Consider the following 19374-nt stretch of genomic DNA (forward strand, 5'->3'; position numbering starts at 1 on the left):
GGATCTCAAGGAGGAGGAAAGATTGGAGAGGAGAAGGAAGAAGGGAGAGGAGGGTCAGGGATGGGGGAAAAAGGATCTATGACCAGGGGTGGATCTGTGATAGAGAAACAAGAGAACCAAGGGAGGAGTGGATCCCTTCTCTCCCTGTACTTAATTGAGAAGGGGGGGGTGTTAGCTCCTGAAAGCGAGTCAAGAAATGTTAGTCCAATAAAATGGTATCATCTTATATATGTTTTTATTTGTTAACCTTTATTTCTGTCTCACAGATAATACCTTGGCAGAAATCCCTCCCTCTCAGACAGCTCCCCCCCACCCCACCCAAACTTGCGGTACAGATTCCCTCTTTCTCTCATATTGCCTGCCTCTGGTTTCTCGCAATTGTACAAGGAGGACTTAATTTTGCGGCACTTATCACTGAAACACCAGAAACCACTGACCCCAAGAATAACCTTCATAGGCATAAATTTTCCATGTTGTCATTTGAGATGTTTTTTATTTGTGATGACTGGACATATGATTTAGCACGTTTCCTAAATAGCAGTGCTGAGTATGAGGAACCTTTGCAATGTTTTCCAAAGCACTAGCCCCCGTCTTTGTGGTAACTTATCTCTCTCTTTAAAGCATAGGAAACTGCCATCTTGTAATTTCAGGAGAAGCAGATTAGCATCACTTATCAGTAATCTGGAAAAAAATAACATCACAGTTTTAATGAGCAAAGAGGCAGTTTAATGGAAGCATTTTTATGTAAATTGACTAGTTCCTTGGTGACATATATTTGCTTATGAAAGGTACCGTGTTAACTGTACAGGAACCCTCGAATCTATACTATATGGTCAGTGGCTGTGCTTTTAAGTTTTCCCTTCTAGGGGAAAAAGATGATATATAAGTGCCAAATGAAGGGCTCTGTTTACTAAGCTGCATTAATGCACATTACCTAATGTTAATTTGATTTAACCCACATTAAATAACAAACCCCATTATTGTTGACGAGCAACAAAGCCTGTATCGTGAAAAATGAAACGGGCCCTAGGAAGGCTCTCGTCTAAGCTAGTTCTCCTGTCCTCCCCTTCATTTCCAGCGATTCTTCCCTCCTCTCCCATCCCATCCATGTCCAGCGATTCTCCTCTGCCCAGCCCTCCCTTCCCTCCCCTCCGTGTCTCGCAATTCTGGCCTCCCCTCCATGTCCAGCGATTCTCCTCTGCCCTCCCCTACCATCCGTGTCCCGCAATTCTCCATCCCATCCATATCCAGTGATTCGCCTCTGCCCTGCCCTCCCATCCCATCCATGTCCAGTGATTCTCCCCTCCCCATGGCCAGTGACTCTGTCCTTCCTGCTGCCCTTCCTTTAAGCCGTTCATCTTACCTCAGGTTGCAGCAGTGGCAGGATGGGCTCGCGTCTCCTCCAGCCTTCCCTTGCCTTTCTTCTCAGTGTCCCGCCCTCCTCTGATGTCATTTTGTTTTTCCGCGAGGGTGGGACACTGAGAGGGAAGGGAACGCTGGAGGCGAGCTGACATCAGCATGCTGTTATGAACCCAGCCAGCCATCCAGGGAAGCAGAGTTACCAATTATTATATAGATGGGGCGTATTTAATAACCACGTATTTAGACTTACTTTTGGTCTGCCTGTGTACCTAGGCGCATTGGACAGCAAGTGTTCTCTGCGGAGTTCGATCAGGCACGACAGTTGCTATTTCTTCCTATTTGGTAGATCTGGAAGGTCATCTTTGAGGGGCCCTTTTACTAAGCCACGTAGGCACCTATGCACGTGCGTGCATCAATTTTGAGTTACAGCCTGGCCCTTGTAGTAATTTCATTTTTGACCCGCGCTGGAAAATATTTTTATTTTCTGGTGCGTGGGTGGTAATCGGCATTTTATGGGCCTACATTACCGCCCAGATACTGCGTGAGACCTTACTACTAGGTCAATAGATGTCGGTAAGGTCTCAGACCCAAAAGGGACGCATGGCAATTTTAATTTTGCTGCACATCCATTTTCAGCAAAAAAAAATTTTTAAAGGCATTTTTTACAAGTGCACTGAAAATGTATTCTGCTCGCACCCAAAACACACATCTACACTACCGCAGGCCATTTTTCAGCGTGCCTTTGTAAAAGGGCCCCTTTGTGACCACATAGTAATATAGTAAATGACAGCAGATAAAGACCTGTATGGTCCATCCAGTCTGCCCAACAAGATAAACTCATTTTACATGGTATGCAATACTTTATATGTATGCCCGAGTTTGATTTGTCCTTGCCATTCTCAGGGCACAGACCGTAGAAGTCTGCCCAACACTGTTCTTGTACTAAAAGTTCTGAAGATTCTGGAATCCTAAAGAGTCACAAGATTCTGGAATCCCAATTAGTGGCAACATTCCATGTAGAACCCCAAAGAATAACATAGTAAATGACAGCAGATAAAGACCTATACGGTCCATCCAGTCTGCCCAACAAGATAAACTCATTTTACATGGTATGTGATGCTTTATATGGAAACCCGAGTTTGATTTGTCCCTGCCTTTCTCAGGGCACAGACTGTAGAAGTCTATCCAGCACTCTTCTTGTACTAAACGTTCTGGAGCTAACGTTGAAGCCCCTTAAAATTTACACTCCAGCCCATCCCTATCTATTCAGTCACAATCAGGACATAGACCATAGAAGTCTGCCCAGCACCCATTTTGTTTCCCAATTACCAGCGTCACCACCCAATCTCCGCTAAGATTCCGTGGAACCATTCCTTCTAAATAGTTCAGTTCATATGTTATTGGGCAGCACTTCACTGGGAGGATCAAGGGGGGGGGGGGTTGCCCCCTTAATCCCTTAGTGGTTTTTGGCTCCCAAATGCCAAATCACCAAGGTTAACAGGTCACTGTGACAGTGTGAGGAACATAACCTTTTATCTTTGCAATGTTGGAAGCATAACTGAATACATGCCAGCTTTCTAAACATCTATATTCTGTACAATTTATTCTAAAATGGATGTTTATGCTGCATGCACCCGGCGCATTGTTCTAAAATACAGGTGAAAATTGAGATGCACCGACCTTTACATCTCAGTTCCAACTGCTGGTTTACACTGGTGTGAGAAAAGGCAACAAAAGAAAACTTTGTTCATGTTGCTGAAAAGGCAGATCAAATAATTAATTCTTCAGCCTAATGTATTTGTTAGCCAGTTTGATAATACGTGTTAGGAAAACTTTTGCAGACCCGTTACCAGCTTCCTCCTACTACAGTGCTTAAACGTTATGGTAAAAATGATGTAAAAATTGCACTGATAGTATCTGCTGTTATCCATTAATCTGTCAATTAATAGAAATGGGTTTACTGTCTGACTCATCTCTCTCTCTCTCTCTTGCTGGTCAACCAGCATGTCTTCAGCAGGAAGTCCTTGGTGTGAAGTAAAGTCCCAGCTTTTTGAGGTTTAAAAAAAGCCGTCAGATAAGAAACATGTAAATTGCATTTAAATTGTGTTTACCTTTGTAACATTTTTTCTTTTTTCTTTTTTTAAATTTCTGATTTTTCACTTTGCATCTGTTGAGTGCTTCATTTACTATAATATTGTTGGACTTGCATGTAGCTTTTTTCAAGTAATAGTTTCACATATTTAGCTTGCAACAAGGACCGAGAATGCATCATTATGAGGTCCTTTTACTAAGGTGCGCTGAAAAATGACTTGCAGTAGTGTAGGCGCAGGTTTTGGGCACTTGGCAATCCATTTTTCAGCGCGCCTGAATGGACTTGCAGCAAAATCAAAATTGCCGCACGTCCATTTTGAGACCTTACCACCAGCCATTGACCTAGTGGTAAAGTCTCATGCGGTAATGACTTAAAGCATGCCAAATGCCACTTAGCGCACGTCCGATACGCACGGCAGAAAATAAAAATTATTTTTCAGCTGTGCATATCAGATGCTCGCCAAAAATGAAATTACTGCAACAGCCATGCGGTAACTCCATTTTGACGCGTGTTGGGCGTATGTAGACGCTTATGCGGCTTAGTAAAAGGGCCACTGTATTCTTAAATCTTACTCTTTCCTATTCACAGTTGTTGCATGTAGTGAGATGCCAATGATATTTTTAATATGCACTTTTTGTCCATTCTATTTCAAGTATACCTGCAACATGATGCAACAAAATTCATGGGATGTTATTTGGCCCTACCCTTTCAAGTCTCTTCTCCACCCCACCTCCAATGCCCCTCCCTTCCTATTTGTGCACCTCTGGCTGTCTTTTCTTGCTGTCTAACCATTCCATTACCTTCCTCAGAAAAAGCTTGAAGGGCAATTCTATAAATCTATACATAAAAACAGGCACCAATTGTGCACTTAAATTATAGACTAATATTTATTGGGATTTATTAATCACCTTTATGAAGAGATTCACCCAAGGCGGTATACAGCAGGTACAGTTTACATAAAACTTACAATTTTGTTACCAATATAACAATAGTAAAATAACCAAGAATAAACATAAATACAATAAATGAAGTAAACTTGAAAACAATAAATTGAAATTTAATAATAGAACTACCGTGAAACAGTATCTAAAATAAACACATTTAACAGTACTGGTATTCAAATACCAGAGAGATAATATAACGTTATCATAATATTAATGGTACACCTAATTATCATGCATTAGAATAGCACTTTGCGTGCCTAAGTGCTAGGTGCTATTTGATAACATACATACAAAAATAGCTTAGTGCTTAATTGCAAGAGCCGTGTAAACATGGGCGGAGTATGGGCAGGTTATGGGCGTGTCTCAGACATGCATGGCGCACTTCAGGGCACAGTTAGGTGCCAACAGTTATGACTGCCGTTGACTTGGTGTAACTGTTGGCGCCTAACTTTAGGTGCACCGATGCCAACTTACGTTAGTATTCTATAACGGAATTTTGGCGCTAAGCGCATGGCATAAGAGTGCCTAAATGTCAGCACCAATTTATAGATTCTCCACCTTGGTCTTTTAAATGTTTCTTTAAGAATAGGAATTCCTTGTTTTGTGGGTGTGTTTGTGCCAAGGGTCACAGAGCAGAAGTGGAAATCCCTTTTTTACAACTTACACAAAACATGGTCGATTAGGCACAACTTTTTTCTTGACGTTCCCTTGTAAACATTTGCTGGAAGACGTTTTCCTTTCACGGGAACAAGTATGTGTTCTATGATCCGCTTCATCTACAGAATCTCCTGTTAGCTAGGGAGTGGGATGTGGATTTGCAGTAAGCTATGACTGTGATGCTGCAAACTGCAGTAAAGGTCACTGCAGTTTTTTACTCCCGTATTAGCACTGAATCTTTATTTATTTTGATAATTTGATATACCGCTTCATGGCGCTTTGCAATCAGTAAAGGTCCCACAGTTGGGGCCTCCCAACACAGGAAGAATTGTGGAGCAGAGAGCCTCAGATACTTTCCCCCTCTCCCATTGGTCCAGGAATACTTACCAGGGTCCTCCATTTTCCAATATAGCAGAAGAGGAGCCTTGGAGGATGCTTCCCCTGGTCCAGGTAAATGTTCCTGGGCCATTGAGGGGTGGGGGGCTCTGTGCTCCAAGGGTCTCCCTGGCTTGGGGGTGACCGAACCTAGGGGATCTTGGATCAGAGTGCCTCCAAAATTAAAATTTATTTGGATTTTGCTCACACCTTTTTCAGTAGTAGCTCAAGGTGAGTTACATTCAGGTACACTGGGTATTCCTCTGTCCCTGGGCGGCTCACAATCTAATTTTGTACCTGAGGCAATGAAGGGTTAACTGACTTGCCCAAGACCATAAGGAGCAGCAGTGAGATTTGAACCAGCCACCTCTGGATGTCAAGACCAGTGCTCTAACCACTAGGCCACTCCTAGGTCCATTTTAGTGCATGTAGTTATTACATTAAAAGTAAAATAACAGAGTGATATTTAGCCAGTGCTGATCAATGGGGTTTTTTTAGATACTGGCTGCTATAGGCATTTTATTTCAGCACCAGGTTTCCCTGGATACCCGCGCTAAATATTTGGGGATTGAGCAACCACCAGTACTTAGCCTAATATCAGTGATCTTCAGACCAGTACTGGATAACTACCCGAATAAAAGTTGACAGCCTTTTTGCTGTCCTGACATTTATGTGTGTAGTTACCCAGTTTAATGCAAATCACCACTAGCCAGGTAACTCCCAACTGCTCCAGCACCAACTGGATAGTATCAAGACGGTCTGGGGAAAGAGAAGTTACCCATTCAGCGGTGATTTTCTAGTGCTGATTTTTAATATAATATCATTATATTGGTCTAAATATAAGATAACTATTTTTCCCCCCTTTTAGAGCCATAATGAAATTTCATAGCATGAAAATGGAAGAGATCAACAAAATTATCCGTGATCTTTGGAGAAGTACTTACAGAGGACAAGGTACAGGAGGCTGCTTTTCCATCACTCACTTTCCATTTTTGTGACATTGTATCCCTTAATAATTATAAGTAAAGCTTGTTCTTGGAGGCTGTACTTGATATGTAATCATGTGTGTTTGATAATTAAAATTCTGTTTGGGGATTTTTTTTAACTGCCCTCCCTCGTTAATTAATCTTAAAATGGTAATGAAAATAAAATTAAAAAGTAACTGTGTTGCTCCTGTTTGTCCCTAGTGGTCTTTTCTCATTGAAAATACCTGAATATTTTAAGTGATAAATCTGAAACACTGATTACACTGGAGGAAAGCTTTAATAAAAATAATCCCCCTCCCCTCTAAGGGAAGAGGGAGTTCTGTTCTAAACAGCTTCTCTTCCATCATTCCTCCAGCTGATTTAACATTTTTTTATTCATGGGAGCCTCCATTAGTGTTCTTGGGAACAGAAACCTCAGGAGCCCTTTTTACAAAGGCAAGCTGAAAAATGGCTTGTGGTAGTGTAGGCGCGGGTTTTGGGCACGTGCCGATGCAGTTTTTAGCGCACCTGTAAAAAAAAGGCCTTTTTTTTTTGCCGAAAATGGATGTGCGGCAAAATCAAAATTGCCGCACGTCCATTTTGTGTCTGAGACCTTACCACCAGCCATAGGCCTAGCAGTAAAGAATCTGGGCAGTAATGACCTAGGTGCGTCAAATGCCACTTGGCCATTACGTACGCCAGAAAGTAAAAAATATTTTTCAGACGCACGTAGTGGACACGCGCCAAAATTGAAATTATCGTAAGGGCCACGCGGTAACTGGGCAGTAACTCCAATTTGGCATGCATTCGGGGCCTACACGGCTTAGTAAAAGGGGCCCTAAATGCGGTCATATCTCCTTCCTTTGACTTTGGCATTTGTTAAACCTCTGAGCAGGATCTGGCTTTATTGTACGGTGGTGCCCCATAAAACGGAAAATATCAATTCTTCCACACACTTCTTGAACTAACGGTGCTCTCAAAGAAAAGTATTTCAATGGAGGCAGCATGTTTCGAGTTACTGATCCCCCCACCCTTTTATTAGATATTGAATATATAGAAATCCGTTCTGATGCTGATGAGAACGTGTCGGCCGCAGATAAGAGAAGGACGTACAACTACCGGGTGGTAATGATAAAGGGCGGTGCTGCCTTGGACATGAGGGGGAGGTGCAGCGCTGGACAAAAGGTAATTGATTCTGTGTTTGAAGTCACTTCACTGTTCTTTTCTCTGTTGTTTGTAGAGCCTTTTGTGTGATTTTTGAATGCAATTTGAACACTGAAAAAAATCGGAGCCTCCCCTCTCCCAACCCTTACATCTGTGCCGTTTTGCTTCTTCCCTCTACCCCCGGAAGCAATAGTAAAAAAATTAGTTATTCTTTCACAATGATTGCTTAGCCTGTAAAAGATAAATTTCCCTTTCTGATGAAACACAAAGCTTAAAATGCACGCAGTACTCATAGACGGGTAATAATCTTGCAGAACAGATCTAAGAAATATGCTCCTGAGCTATTCCAAAGAAGGAACAGAAACTTTCATTTTTGGTAGCGTAAATATTCTGCCCACACAGATATGAGCAGAGCAGAGCAGAACAACCCACCTCTCCCCATGTGAGAATTGCTTTCCTTCTAGTACCACTAAGTTAGCCCAGCACCTTTGAAAAACAAATCTCTTTGAAGTACAGATAGAAGCTATGCTTCCATATATGATTAATCAGGAAACTCCCAAAAAGTGTAGAGAAAGGTAGAGGCTGCAAAGAACTAGCTTAGATGCTAAAGTAGGTCACTAGTTTTTACAGGCTCTAATCTGACACCTACAGAGTACGGTTACATGTTGTGTTATCTCAGGAAAATTCAGATTTCATTTACATTCAGCGAGAGTCATAGTATCCTTCCTTAAATATGAATAATATCTGTTCTGAGTGCGTCAAACCAAATAATAAATGCTGCTTCATAATTTGTTATTAGTCATTTAATTTTGCACTTCACTGTATAGAACATTTATTCTGTAGGTCACATACAGTTAGATCATTGGGGACTGTAGAAGGCGACTAAAACTGGAGCTTTTGATTCCAGCCAAAATTCACTGCTCAGTTTTAGCCAGAGCTGAAACTGCCACAGCCTCCACAAGCCCATCCTCCCCTCAGGTCCAGCCTCCCTCCCCGGCTGAAAACCTGCTTCCTCTAGGCCACCCACCATCTCCACACACCCTACCATAGACATCCCCACCTCCCCCTGAGCCTACCTTCGAAAAGCTCTGGTGGTCTGTCTAGTGACCTCTTTAGGGCAAGAGCAATCCCGAGTCACTCCTGTTGCCGCCAGCTTCCTAGTCAAAATGGCTGCCACAACTTCCTGCGACAGCCCCACAGTGGCCATTTTGAGATTGGAACCAGCATGGGAAAGAGCAATCACTAGTCACTCCTGCCCATGTCGGTTCCAATCTCAAAAAGGCTGCTGTGACCTCCCACTGCAGGCTCACAAGGCTACTGTGAAGGAGTGGCCTAGTGGTTAGAGCACCAGTCTTGCAATCCAGAGGTGGCCGGTTCAAATCCCACTGCTGCTCCTTGTAATCTTGGGCAAGTCACTTAACCCTCCATTGCGTCAGGTACAAACTTAGATTGTGAGCCCTCCTGGGACGGAGAAATATCCAGCGTACCAGAATGTAACTCACTTTGCGCTACTACTGAAAAAGGTGTGAGCAAAATATAAATAAATAAATACTGTGGGAAGTCACAGCAGCCATTTTGACTGCAGAGCCAACAGGGGTAGGAGTAACTCGGGGTCGCTCCTGCCCCAAAAAGGCCACTAGACAACCAGGGCTTTTCAAAGAATAAGGCTGGGGAGAGCCTACAGACAGAATTGGTGGGCAGCACAGGAGAATAAGTTTTTGCCGGGGGCGGGGAGGTTGGGCTAGGGGGACGGGCTTATGGTGGCACAGAGTGGTTGTGGGTGCTGGGGGTGGGGAGTTTCTGTTTCAGCCAAAAATGCACTTGCATATAGCTGTGATATCTGTATGATTATGTTTGTCCTGTTCTGTTTCAATTTTATTAGGTTTTAGGTGATATATTAATTTTTTAAATAAATACATTTCTGGCCGAAACTGAAAAAATGGGCAAATCCGGATTTCGGGGCAGTTTCGGCACTGAAGCCAAACTGAAAGAATTTGGTTAGCCTCTCGGGGACTGTAAGCTGTTCAGGAGGCCTGTGTGAATTCTTAGTCAAGGTCACGTCACTTAAACCGCCATCACAGTTGTCGCTAATTAGTAGTCTTGTGAATTATCTAAACAGAGTACAAGAACTGAAAGGAATTTGGGACCATAACACTTTTTATCTTTAGAGGTGGTTCCTCCAATGCCAGGTTAGGAAATGTTGGTAGGACAGCATGAAGTGCTTTGCATTGCTGCTAGCCTTGTAGTATGTGTATTGTGAGTAGAGACTTTGCTTTTCAAAACTATCACTTTGGTATTTAAAAAAAAAATAGAGACCACAAGAAGATTTTGTAAAAAGAAGGAAACCATGTACACTTAAGTGCTTTTTTTTTTTTTTTTACTGCTGTCTTAATTTGAGAGACTATTGGAAACTTAGGTTTTCAGACTACTATACCTGGAGAGAAATTTGACTTTTACAATCTCTGGAAGGACACACATACACACACACACGATAGTTTACAGGTTCCTGTGCCTTCAGTGCCAAAAGGTTTAACACAGACGATATCTCCTGGATTCTATACATGTTGCTTTATCTGCACGGAAATTGAAGCATATTCTATAACAGTGCACGTAACTTAATTGGCTGGCTAGCTAATCAGCGCTTTTAATTGGATGTTAACCAATTATCAGCACTAATTAGCATTGATTAAGATTTATGCACACAACTCACTAACCATATTCTGTAATATGGTGCGCCTAAATTATTAAGTCACATAGTTGAAAAGAAGGTGTGGGCGTTTATAAAATCTATGCACTTTGTACAGAATACATCAGCTTTGTGCCTAATTTAGGCATTGGGATTTATGCCAAGTAAAACATGGCGTAAGTGGCCGTGACTAAATGTGGAGAGGCGCTCAGCATTCTATGTACCGCATGGAAATTTAAGCCTAGTCTATTAAATTTAAGTATACTTTACAGAATTTGCCTAGTCGTATTTTTTTTTTTCGTGTGGAATTTTCAGGCACCCTCTATAGAATCTAGCCCTATATGCATGAAATGAAATACTATAATGGTGAAATTCTACATTCTCAGCACCCCTATTTGTGTTTCCGCTGCTTGATTCTACTCTGTTTGTAGGTGCTGGCCTCCCTGATTATCCGACTCGCCCTTGCAGAGACTTTCTGTCTCAACTGTGGTATCCTTGCCCTGGATGAACCCACCACAAACCTCGACAGAGAAAACATTGAATCACTCGCACATGCTTTAGTTGAGTAAGTAACATTTGGGCTATTCCACTTCTTCTTTTGTTAGCCTAAAGGGCTGTCTTGAGTTGAAGGTTCAGGAGTTTTGTATGCGATGATTGTTTAGTTTGATGAAAATATTAAAGCAACTGTCCTCAATTCATTCTCAGATAGTAACCAAGTCCCCATGCATACCCCCACCCTCCCACTCTGTCATACTGTCAAAGTAATGCTTTGATGTTTCTCTTATATATATACTATCTGCTAACACATTTGCTTATTTCCGATCTGACGAAGAAGGGCAACCTTCGAAAGCTAATCAAGAAATGTATTAAGTTAGGTCCAATAAAAAAGGTATCATCTTATTTTCTTTTCCATGTTTTATTTTGTTTGATTTCTATTGATAATCAGATGGTAACAAAATTTTGCCCAGAATGGTTGGCTGTAGTTTGCTTGGGAAGTACTAGAATCAATGTAAATAAATAAATAAACTGCTTATTAGTTAGAATAAAAGAGGGAAAGAATGTCCCATTGGTTACAGTGAGAGGAGAATTCCTTAAAAAATCGACTCTCTATATTCAGAGGTTAAACTAATACTTGATAAACAACAGTCTGTGTGGCAAAACAATTTTACTCCCCCCCCCCCCCTTTACAAAGTCAAGCGGTAATGCTGACATCGCCCATTGAATGGGCGGTGTCGGCATTACCGCTTGGCTTTGTAAAAGGGGGGGATTAATGAGAGTGAGGCATGTTTTTAGCTCATTAGCAGGCTTATTTTCAAAAGAGAAGGGTGCCCATCTTTCGACACAAATCGCAAGATGGGCATCCTTCTCACAGGGTCGGCCAAATTGCCATAATCGAAAGCCGATTTTGGGCGTCGTCAACTGCTTTCCATCGCAGGGACAACCAAAGTTCCCGGGGCATGTCGGAAGCATAGCGAAGGCGGGACTGGGGCGTGCCTAACACATGGGCGTCCTCGACCGATAATGGAAAAAAAGAAGGGCGTCCCTGACAAGCACTTGGCCGACTTTACTTGGTCCATTTTTTCTTGTGACCAAGACTCAAAAAGGTGCCCGAATTGACCAGATGACCACCAGAAGGAATCATGGATGACCTCCTCTTACTCCCCCAGTGGTCACTAACCCCCTCCCACCCTAAAAAAAAAACTTTAAAAATATTTTTTGCCAGCCTCAAATGTCATACCCAGCTCCCTGACAGCAGTATGCAGGTCCCTGGAGTAGTTTTAGTGGGTGCAGTGCACTTCAGGCAGGCGGACCCAGGCCCATACACCCCCCATCTGTTACACTTGTGGTGGTAAATGTGAGCCCTTTAAAACCCACCACAATTCCACTGTACCCACATGTAGGTGCCCCCCTTCACCCCTTAGGGCTATGGTAGTGGTGTACAGTTGTGGGGAGTGGGTTTTGGGGGGCTCAGCACCCAAGTTAAGGCAGCTATGCACCTGAGAGCAATTTCTGAAGTCCACTGCAGTGCCCCCTAGGGTACGCGGTTGGTGTCCTGGCATGTCAGGGGGACCAGTGCACTACGAATGCTGTCTCCTCCTACGACCAAATGGCTTGCATTTGGTCGTTTCTGAGATGGACATCCTCGGTTTCCATTATTGGTGAAAACCGGGGATGACTATCTCTAAGGTCGACCTAAATGTTGAGATTTGGGCGTCCCCGACCGTATTATTGAAACGAAAGATGGACGCCCATCTTGTTTCGATAATACGGGTTTCCCCGCCCCTTCGCTGGGACATCTTGCAAGGACGCCCTCAGGAAAACTTGGATGCCCCATTGGATTATGCCCCTCCACGTATACTCTCTTCCTAGGGTTTGCTTAAAGCATCACTAAGGGCTTCTTTTCCTGAGGTGCACTAACAGATTTAGCTCATGCTAAATGCTAAGACACCCATGGGAATAAAATGGGCTTCTTAGCATTTAGCGTGTGCTAACGATTAACGCGCGTTAAATCTGTTGGTGCACCTTAGTAAAATAACCCTAAGTTCCTTGTTTATAAATTTATATTCTGCTGTATCTGAAACTATAATAAAACATACATTACTCGACAGTGTAACATAAAACAATCAAACATAACATTAAAATGTTGGTACCATCTTAAAAATGTCAAATTTACTCATCAAAAGCCTGCTTGAACAAATATGTTTAAGACTCTTATGAAAAGCCAACATAGCTGAAATTGACTTTAGTTCTCGTGGGAGTGAGTTCCAGAAGCTAGGCTCTTAGTGCACAGGTACCCATTGTAATTCAATCCTTTGTAATGCCTTAATGCAAAAGTGGTCAGGTTTTCAGGATATACAATATATTTATTTTATTTATTGGGATTTATTAACCGCCTTTATGAAGAGATTTACCAAAGGCAGTGTACAGTAGGTAAAGTTTAACATCAAACTTATAATTTTGTTAACAACATATCAATAATAAAATGAAAAAATATAAACATAAATATACAATACATGAAGTTAACTTAAAAACAGCAAATTGAAACCTAAAGTCGAACTATCATGAAACAGTATCAAAAATATACATATTTAACAGCTCTGAAATTCAAGTAACAGAGATATAATACGATATAAGCATAATAGTAATGAAATATCTAATAAGCACACAATTAGAACATTCAGATAACATTGCTATGATGCTAATGATTTTCTGCAATACGGCTTACCATATAGCTGAGGGACCAAGAGCAGATATATGATGGGAACAAAATGCATGGTACAGAGTCAGTTGGGATACTTTGATGGTTAGCTAAAATCAAGGCAATTTCTTTGTATAGTTAAGCAAGAGATAAGGAACTAGTCTAAAAGTTACAGTTTATGTAGGAAGCTAGTCCAGGTGCAGAATGGGTGTATAGTCAGTCACCCTATGTATTAAAGGCTTGGGAGATGAGCCAGGCTTTTACCTGCTTCCTGAAGTAGAGATACTACTACTACTACTACTACTTAACATTTCTAGAGCGCTACTAGGGTTACGCAGCGCTGTACAATTTAACAAAGAAGGACGGTCCCTGCTCAGAGGAGCTTACAATCTAAAGGACAAAATGTCAAGTTGGTGTAGTCTAGATTTCTGAGTAGAGGTTTGGTGGTTAGGTGCCGAAGGCGACGTTGAAGAGGTGGGCTTTGAGCAGTGATTTGAAGATGGGCAGGAAGGGGGCTTGGCGTATGGGCTCAGGGAGTTTGTTCCACGCATGAGGTGAGGCGAGGCAGAAAGGGCGGAGTCTGGAGTTGGCGGTGGTGGAGAAGGGTACTGAAAGGAGGGATTTGTCTTGAGAGCGGAGGTTACGGGTAGGAACGTAAGGGGAGATGAGGGTTGAGAGGTAAGGAGGGGCAGCAGATCGAGTACATTTGTAGGTTAGTAGCAGAAGCTTGAATTGAATGCGGTACCTGATCGGAAGCCAGTGAAGTGACTTGAGGAGAGGGGTGATATGAGTATATCGGTCCAGGTGGAAGATAAGACATGCAGCCGAGTTCTGAATGGACTGAAGGGGGGATAGATGGCTAAGTGGGAGGCCAGTGAGGAGTAGGTTGCAGTAGTCAAGGCGAGAGGTAATGAGAGAGTGGATGAGAGTTTGGGTGGTGTGCTCAGAGAGGAAAGGGTGAATTTTGCTAATGTTGTAGAGGAAGAAGCGACAGGTCTTAGCTATCTGCTGGATATGTGCAGAGAAGGAGAGGGAGGAGTCGAAGATGACACCGAGGTTCCGGGCAGATGAGACGGGGACGATGAGGGTGTTATCAACTGAGATAGAGAGTGGAGGGAGAGGAGAAGTGGGTTTGGGTGGGAAGACAAGAAGTTCGGTCTTGGCCATGTTCAGTTTCAGGTGGCGATTGGACATCCATGCAGCAATGTCGGATAAGCAGGCCGATACTTTGGCCTGGGTTTCCGCAGTGATGTCTGGTGTGGAGAGATAAAGCTGGGTGTCGTCAGCATAAAGATGGTAGTGGAAGCCATGAGATGAGATCAGGGAGCCCAGGGAAGAGGTGTAGATTGAAAAAAGGAGGGGTCCAAGGACAGATCCCTGGGGGACTCCGACAGAGAGCGGGATAGGGGTGGAGGACGAACCATGAGAGTGTACTCTGAAGGTACGATGGGAGAGATAAGAGGAGAACCAGGAGAGGACAGAGCCCTGGAATCCAAAGGAGGACAGAGTGTCAAGAAGTAAGTTATGATTGACAGTGTCAAAGGCGGCGGATAGGTCGAGGAGGATGAGGATGGAGTAGTGACCTTTGGATTTGGCGAGGAGTAGGTCATTGCAGACTTTAGATAGTGCCATTTCTGTCGAGTGCAGGGGGGCGAAAGCCTGATTGATACGGATCGAGGATGGCATGAGAGGAGAGAAAATCGAGGCAACGGCTTGGAGAGGAAAGGTAGGAGGGAAATGGGGCGGTAGTTGGAGGGACAGGTAAGGTCAAGTGATGGTTTTTTGAGGAGGGGTGTGACTACGGCATGCTTGAAGGTGTCCGGGACAGTTGCAGTGGAAAGAGAGAGGTTGAGGATATGACAGATAGGGGAGGTGATAGTAGGAGAGATAGTCTCGAGTTATATATAGCCCCTCTGGGAGTAAATTCCAGGGCATGGGGGCTACTCTTGAGAAGTCTCGCTGGCGGGTGTCACATCATACCCAGGCCTGAAGCCAGATTGACATGGGTTGAGCCAATTACTTTCAATTTGCCAGTCATTGAGTTGAATGCAGACGGTCTTTTCTATAAGTTTTGCTAGGAAAGGAATGTTAGAGACTGGTCGGTAGTGTTCAAGCTTGTACTGGTTGAGTGAGCTTTTTCAGTAGGGGCCAACCGCAACTCTTTTTAGTGTTGTTAGCAACTGCCCTTCCTCAAGAGAGGTGTTAACAGTTTTTGTGGTTCTTTCAATGAGGCCTTTGCGTGCTCATTTTACTATCTTTGCTGGGTAGAGATCAAGAGGGCAGGTTGTAGGCCATAGGCCTTTCAGGATTTTTTTCAAGAACTTCCTCTGTGACCTGGTTGAATGAGTCCCAGATGGTGAGGAAGAAGGAGTGTTCTCTTCATTAGCTGGTGGGATCTTTGATGGGACTATCGGTAGTCTTGATGGAGACCTTTCATTTTGTTGGCAAAGTATGTGGCAAAATTATTGCTGGTTAGTTGTGATTGGCAAGGCTGGTTTGTGTTTTGGGGATTGTCATAGGCTGTTTACTGTTTTAAATATGGAGGCAAGAGATTTATATTCCCTGCCTCCACTGTATGCAAATATCTCATTCATATTCATTTTGGATAGCCTGAAAACCAAACATGTTTGCAGCTCTTGAGGACTTGAGTTACGAATTAGTCACCCAGTGAGCTAGAGAAAATGTTCTACAATAGTTGAAAGTTAGAAAAACTCCTCTGATGTGGAGTGGCCTAGTGGTTAGGGTGGTGGACTTTGGTCCTGGGGAACTGAGGAACTGAGTTCAATTCCCACTTCAGGCACAGGCAGCTCCTTGTGACACTGGGCAAGTCATTTAACCCTCCATTGCCCCATGTAAGCCGCATTGAGCCTGCCATGAGTGGGAAAGCGCGGGGTACAAATGTAACAAAAAAAAAAATATGAGTTCAAACCCCTCCACTCATTCTGCTACAGTTAATCAGTTTACCGCTTTAACTTTTGTTCTCTTTAGAAGCTTTCACACACATTAGTGTTAATTGCACTGACTGGCTATTCAGCCTAGAGGGTGGGAATGTGCATGTTTTCTAAAATGCTGAATTGTAATTGTACCAAGACCCTTTTTTGATAAAATCAAGCTACTGTAATTAGAGTGTAAAGCAGAAGATGAAATGCTGAGTTTTAACGCTGGGCCCTTTGTTCCGCAGGATAATAAAGAGCCGTTCACAGCAACGCAACTTCCAGCTTCTTATCATAACACACGATGAAGACTTTGTGGAGTTGCTGGGCCGTTCAGAGTACGTGGAGAGTTTCTACAGGATCAGGAAGAATATTGACCAGTGCTCAGAGATTGTAAAATGTAGTGTTAGCTCTCTCGACTCGTACGTTCATTAATGCCCCGGGATCTGGAGGTGCAGAAGCGCTGACAAACTCCAGAGACAGGAGGGCGTCTGTTGCCAGAGTTTACACAAAGCTTTGTTTTTCTATCTGTGTCTTTAAAATAAAAAGTTTCCTAGACAATTGGTGTCTGGATTTTCTGTTTCTGATGTAGGTTGTGCTGCTTGACTTTGATGCTGTAACAATAACCTGATACAGCTTGCTAATATTTTTTGTACTTGTGGACTGTCTTTTTTCCCCAGAGAGAGAACCAACAAAGTTTATCTCAAAAATATTATACATTACAAAAAAGCATAACATACATAATAAAACTGAAAACCCTTTCTCTAGATTGTAGTGTGTGTGGGTACTTGTGAGTTGTGAACAGCAAGAGCCAGAGGGATATCGGGATGCATAGGGAACAGTATAGCAAGTTGAAAAGAAGGAAGTGATGGTAGAATTGTAAAGGTCACCGGTGAGACCTGTGTTCAGCTCTTGAGGCCGTTTCTCAGAAAGGATAGAGATAGGTTAGAAGTAACCAAAATGGTATAGGAAGTCATTTATGAGATCAGAAGTTAATATGAAATGATACGCAGGTTCTAAATATGTATATCCAACAAAAGGGCTTTTTTTAGTAACAGCTAACATGCATACTATGCCATTAACATGCATTATTTAGTGCAAGGCTTGAAACCTGTTCAATAAAGCACAGAGGTGATCAGAAAACTGTGGACCAGTGAGAGCCTGACACCTGTATCAGACAACACTGTAGAAGCAATTAGAACAGAATTACTGGACATACGGAGAGACATGGTTTAATGGGAAAGAGCCAACATCGATTTGCCTGAAAGCTATCAAAGTAGTGTACATGCAGTTACAGTAGGCATTTTCCTGTCCCTGTAGGGCTCACAATCTCAGTTTGTACCTAAGGCAATGGGGGGAAGGGGGGTAAAGTGTCTTGCTCAAGATCACAAGGAACTGAAGTGGGATTTGAACCAGACTCCCCTGTTTTTCAGTCCTCGGCTCTAACCGTTAGCAAAGGAAAGTCATGCCTTACCACTGTTTTAGAATTTTCTGAAAGAATGAATAAATACGTAGATAAGGGGAGCCAGTTTATATAGTGTATCCAGATTTTCGGAAAGCATTTGACAAAATCCCTCATGAGAGATCAGTGTAACTATTCACCATATCACAAGTTGTCACCAAGTCAACCAGCCAATTTAATTTCCAGATTTCAAGTGCAATGTTTCTCCGGCACTTTTGCTTCTGATATAATGATTAATTGCCAAACAAAATAGGATGAATACAAGAAGAGTGGCAAAAGTATCTTCTTTGGCGAACAGTGAAAAAGAAACCCAGACTTTGTGGAATTGGGATCCTTCTACTAAGCCATGCTAAAAAGTGTCTGGTACTTCTTGGGATATTTCGAGGACAGTGGCGCGCATACCACTGTTGGTATCAGATGCTCGATTGAGAGAATGTGCATACCGATGTATCCATAGGGGGTATGTGACAACGACTCAATTAGCACACATGGGAGGGAATCGTAGCCCAAATTGTCTCAAGTGTGGAAAGAGTCCAGGTACGTTGCTACATATGTTTTGGAGCTGTCCTGCATTGCAAAGATTTTGGACTCAGGTTCGAGGCTTTTGGGAAGGGAGACTTGGAAATAAGATTGTGGGAACTGTTGAACAATTAATTTTAGATCTTCCGGGGTCATTTAGAGGTCAGAATCGTTTTGCAGTATTGATGCTTCGCAAGATGTGCTTATTGGCTAGGAAGTGTATTTTACAGTATTGGACGGTTAAAGACCCTCCCGCATACTGGCACTGGAGAAATCAGTTGCATCAGCTGGTTTCTTGGGAGGCTGGCGAGATTAGATCCTCGCAGAGAAAGAGAGTTACGTTTCTGTCCCTCTGGGGTCCCTACTTACGCATCCTAAGCCCTAGAGGTCGGAGTTTACTTCTTAATGCAGGGTGAGTTAAATGTTGATCAGGATCAGATCTTTCAGGTCTCTGGATGGGAGGGAGGGGGGAGGGGGATTAGTAGGGAGGGGCTGTTGGGAGGATGGGGTGATAAGGTTAGGATGGGGGGGAGGGAAGAGGGTGGGGGGATCGGTGGGGTTCTAGAAGGGCGGAAAGGTTCATTGTGAATGGGAAGGTTCATTTTTGTAATAACTGGAAATTTGATTTTCCATTTTGGTATAGTTGGTAATTGGTGATATTTTGTTACTTCCTTCATAAAAGTGTTGGGAATTATAATTTGATGACATCATGTAATTATAGGAGCACTCCAGATGTATTTTGTGGATGTATTTTTGCTACTGCCAGATGGTTATATAATGTTACTGTATTGTTTTGTCATCAATAAAAATCGTTTAAATATAAAAAGTGTCTGGTACTGTTGTCAGTGCATGGGTTTTCCACATGCTGTGGCCACTTTTTACACAGTGGTGAAATGGCTGTTTTGCCATATTTTTCTGTAATAGCCATGTGCTAATTTCTCCATTAGTGCGTGGCCATTTCCACGGGAGCCCTTACTGCCACCTATTTAGGAGGTGGGAAGGGCTCCCACGCTAAT

At 42.9% G+C, this 19374-nt stretch overlaps 1 protein-coding gene across 1 annotated transcript in view; it reads left to right on the forward strand.

Moving 5' to 3' along the window:
• The window catches only part of RAD50 (RAD50 double strand break repair protein), a 99964-nt gene extending 82315 nt beyond the window's left edge, over positions 1–17649 (forward strand). Inside the window, exons 23-26 of the mRNA XM_030212157.1 lie at positions 6299–6384; positions 7438–7580; positions 10677–10810; positions 16626–17649. Of these exons, the coding sequence (XP_030068017.1) occupies positions 6299–6384; positions 7438–7580; positions 10677–10810; positions 16626–16812 (550 nt within the window). The 3' untranslated portion in view covers positions 16813–17649. The remainder of the gene's footprint in view (positions 1–6298; positions 6385–7437; positions 7581–10676; positions 10811–16625) is intronic.
• Positions 17650–19374: the final 1725 nt, after the last annotated feature.

This window comes from Microcaecilia unicolor, chromosome 8 (genome assembly GCF_901765095.1).
Source record: "Microcaecilia unicolor chromosome 8, aMicUni1.1, whole genome shotgun sequence".
NCBI classification, from domain to species: Eukaryota; Metazoa; Chordata; class Amphibia; order Gymnophiona; family Siphonopidae; genus Microcaecilia; species Microcaecilia unicolor.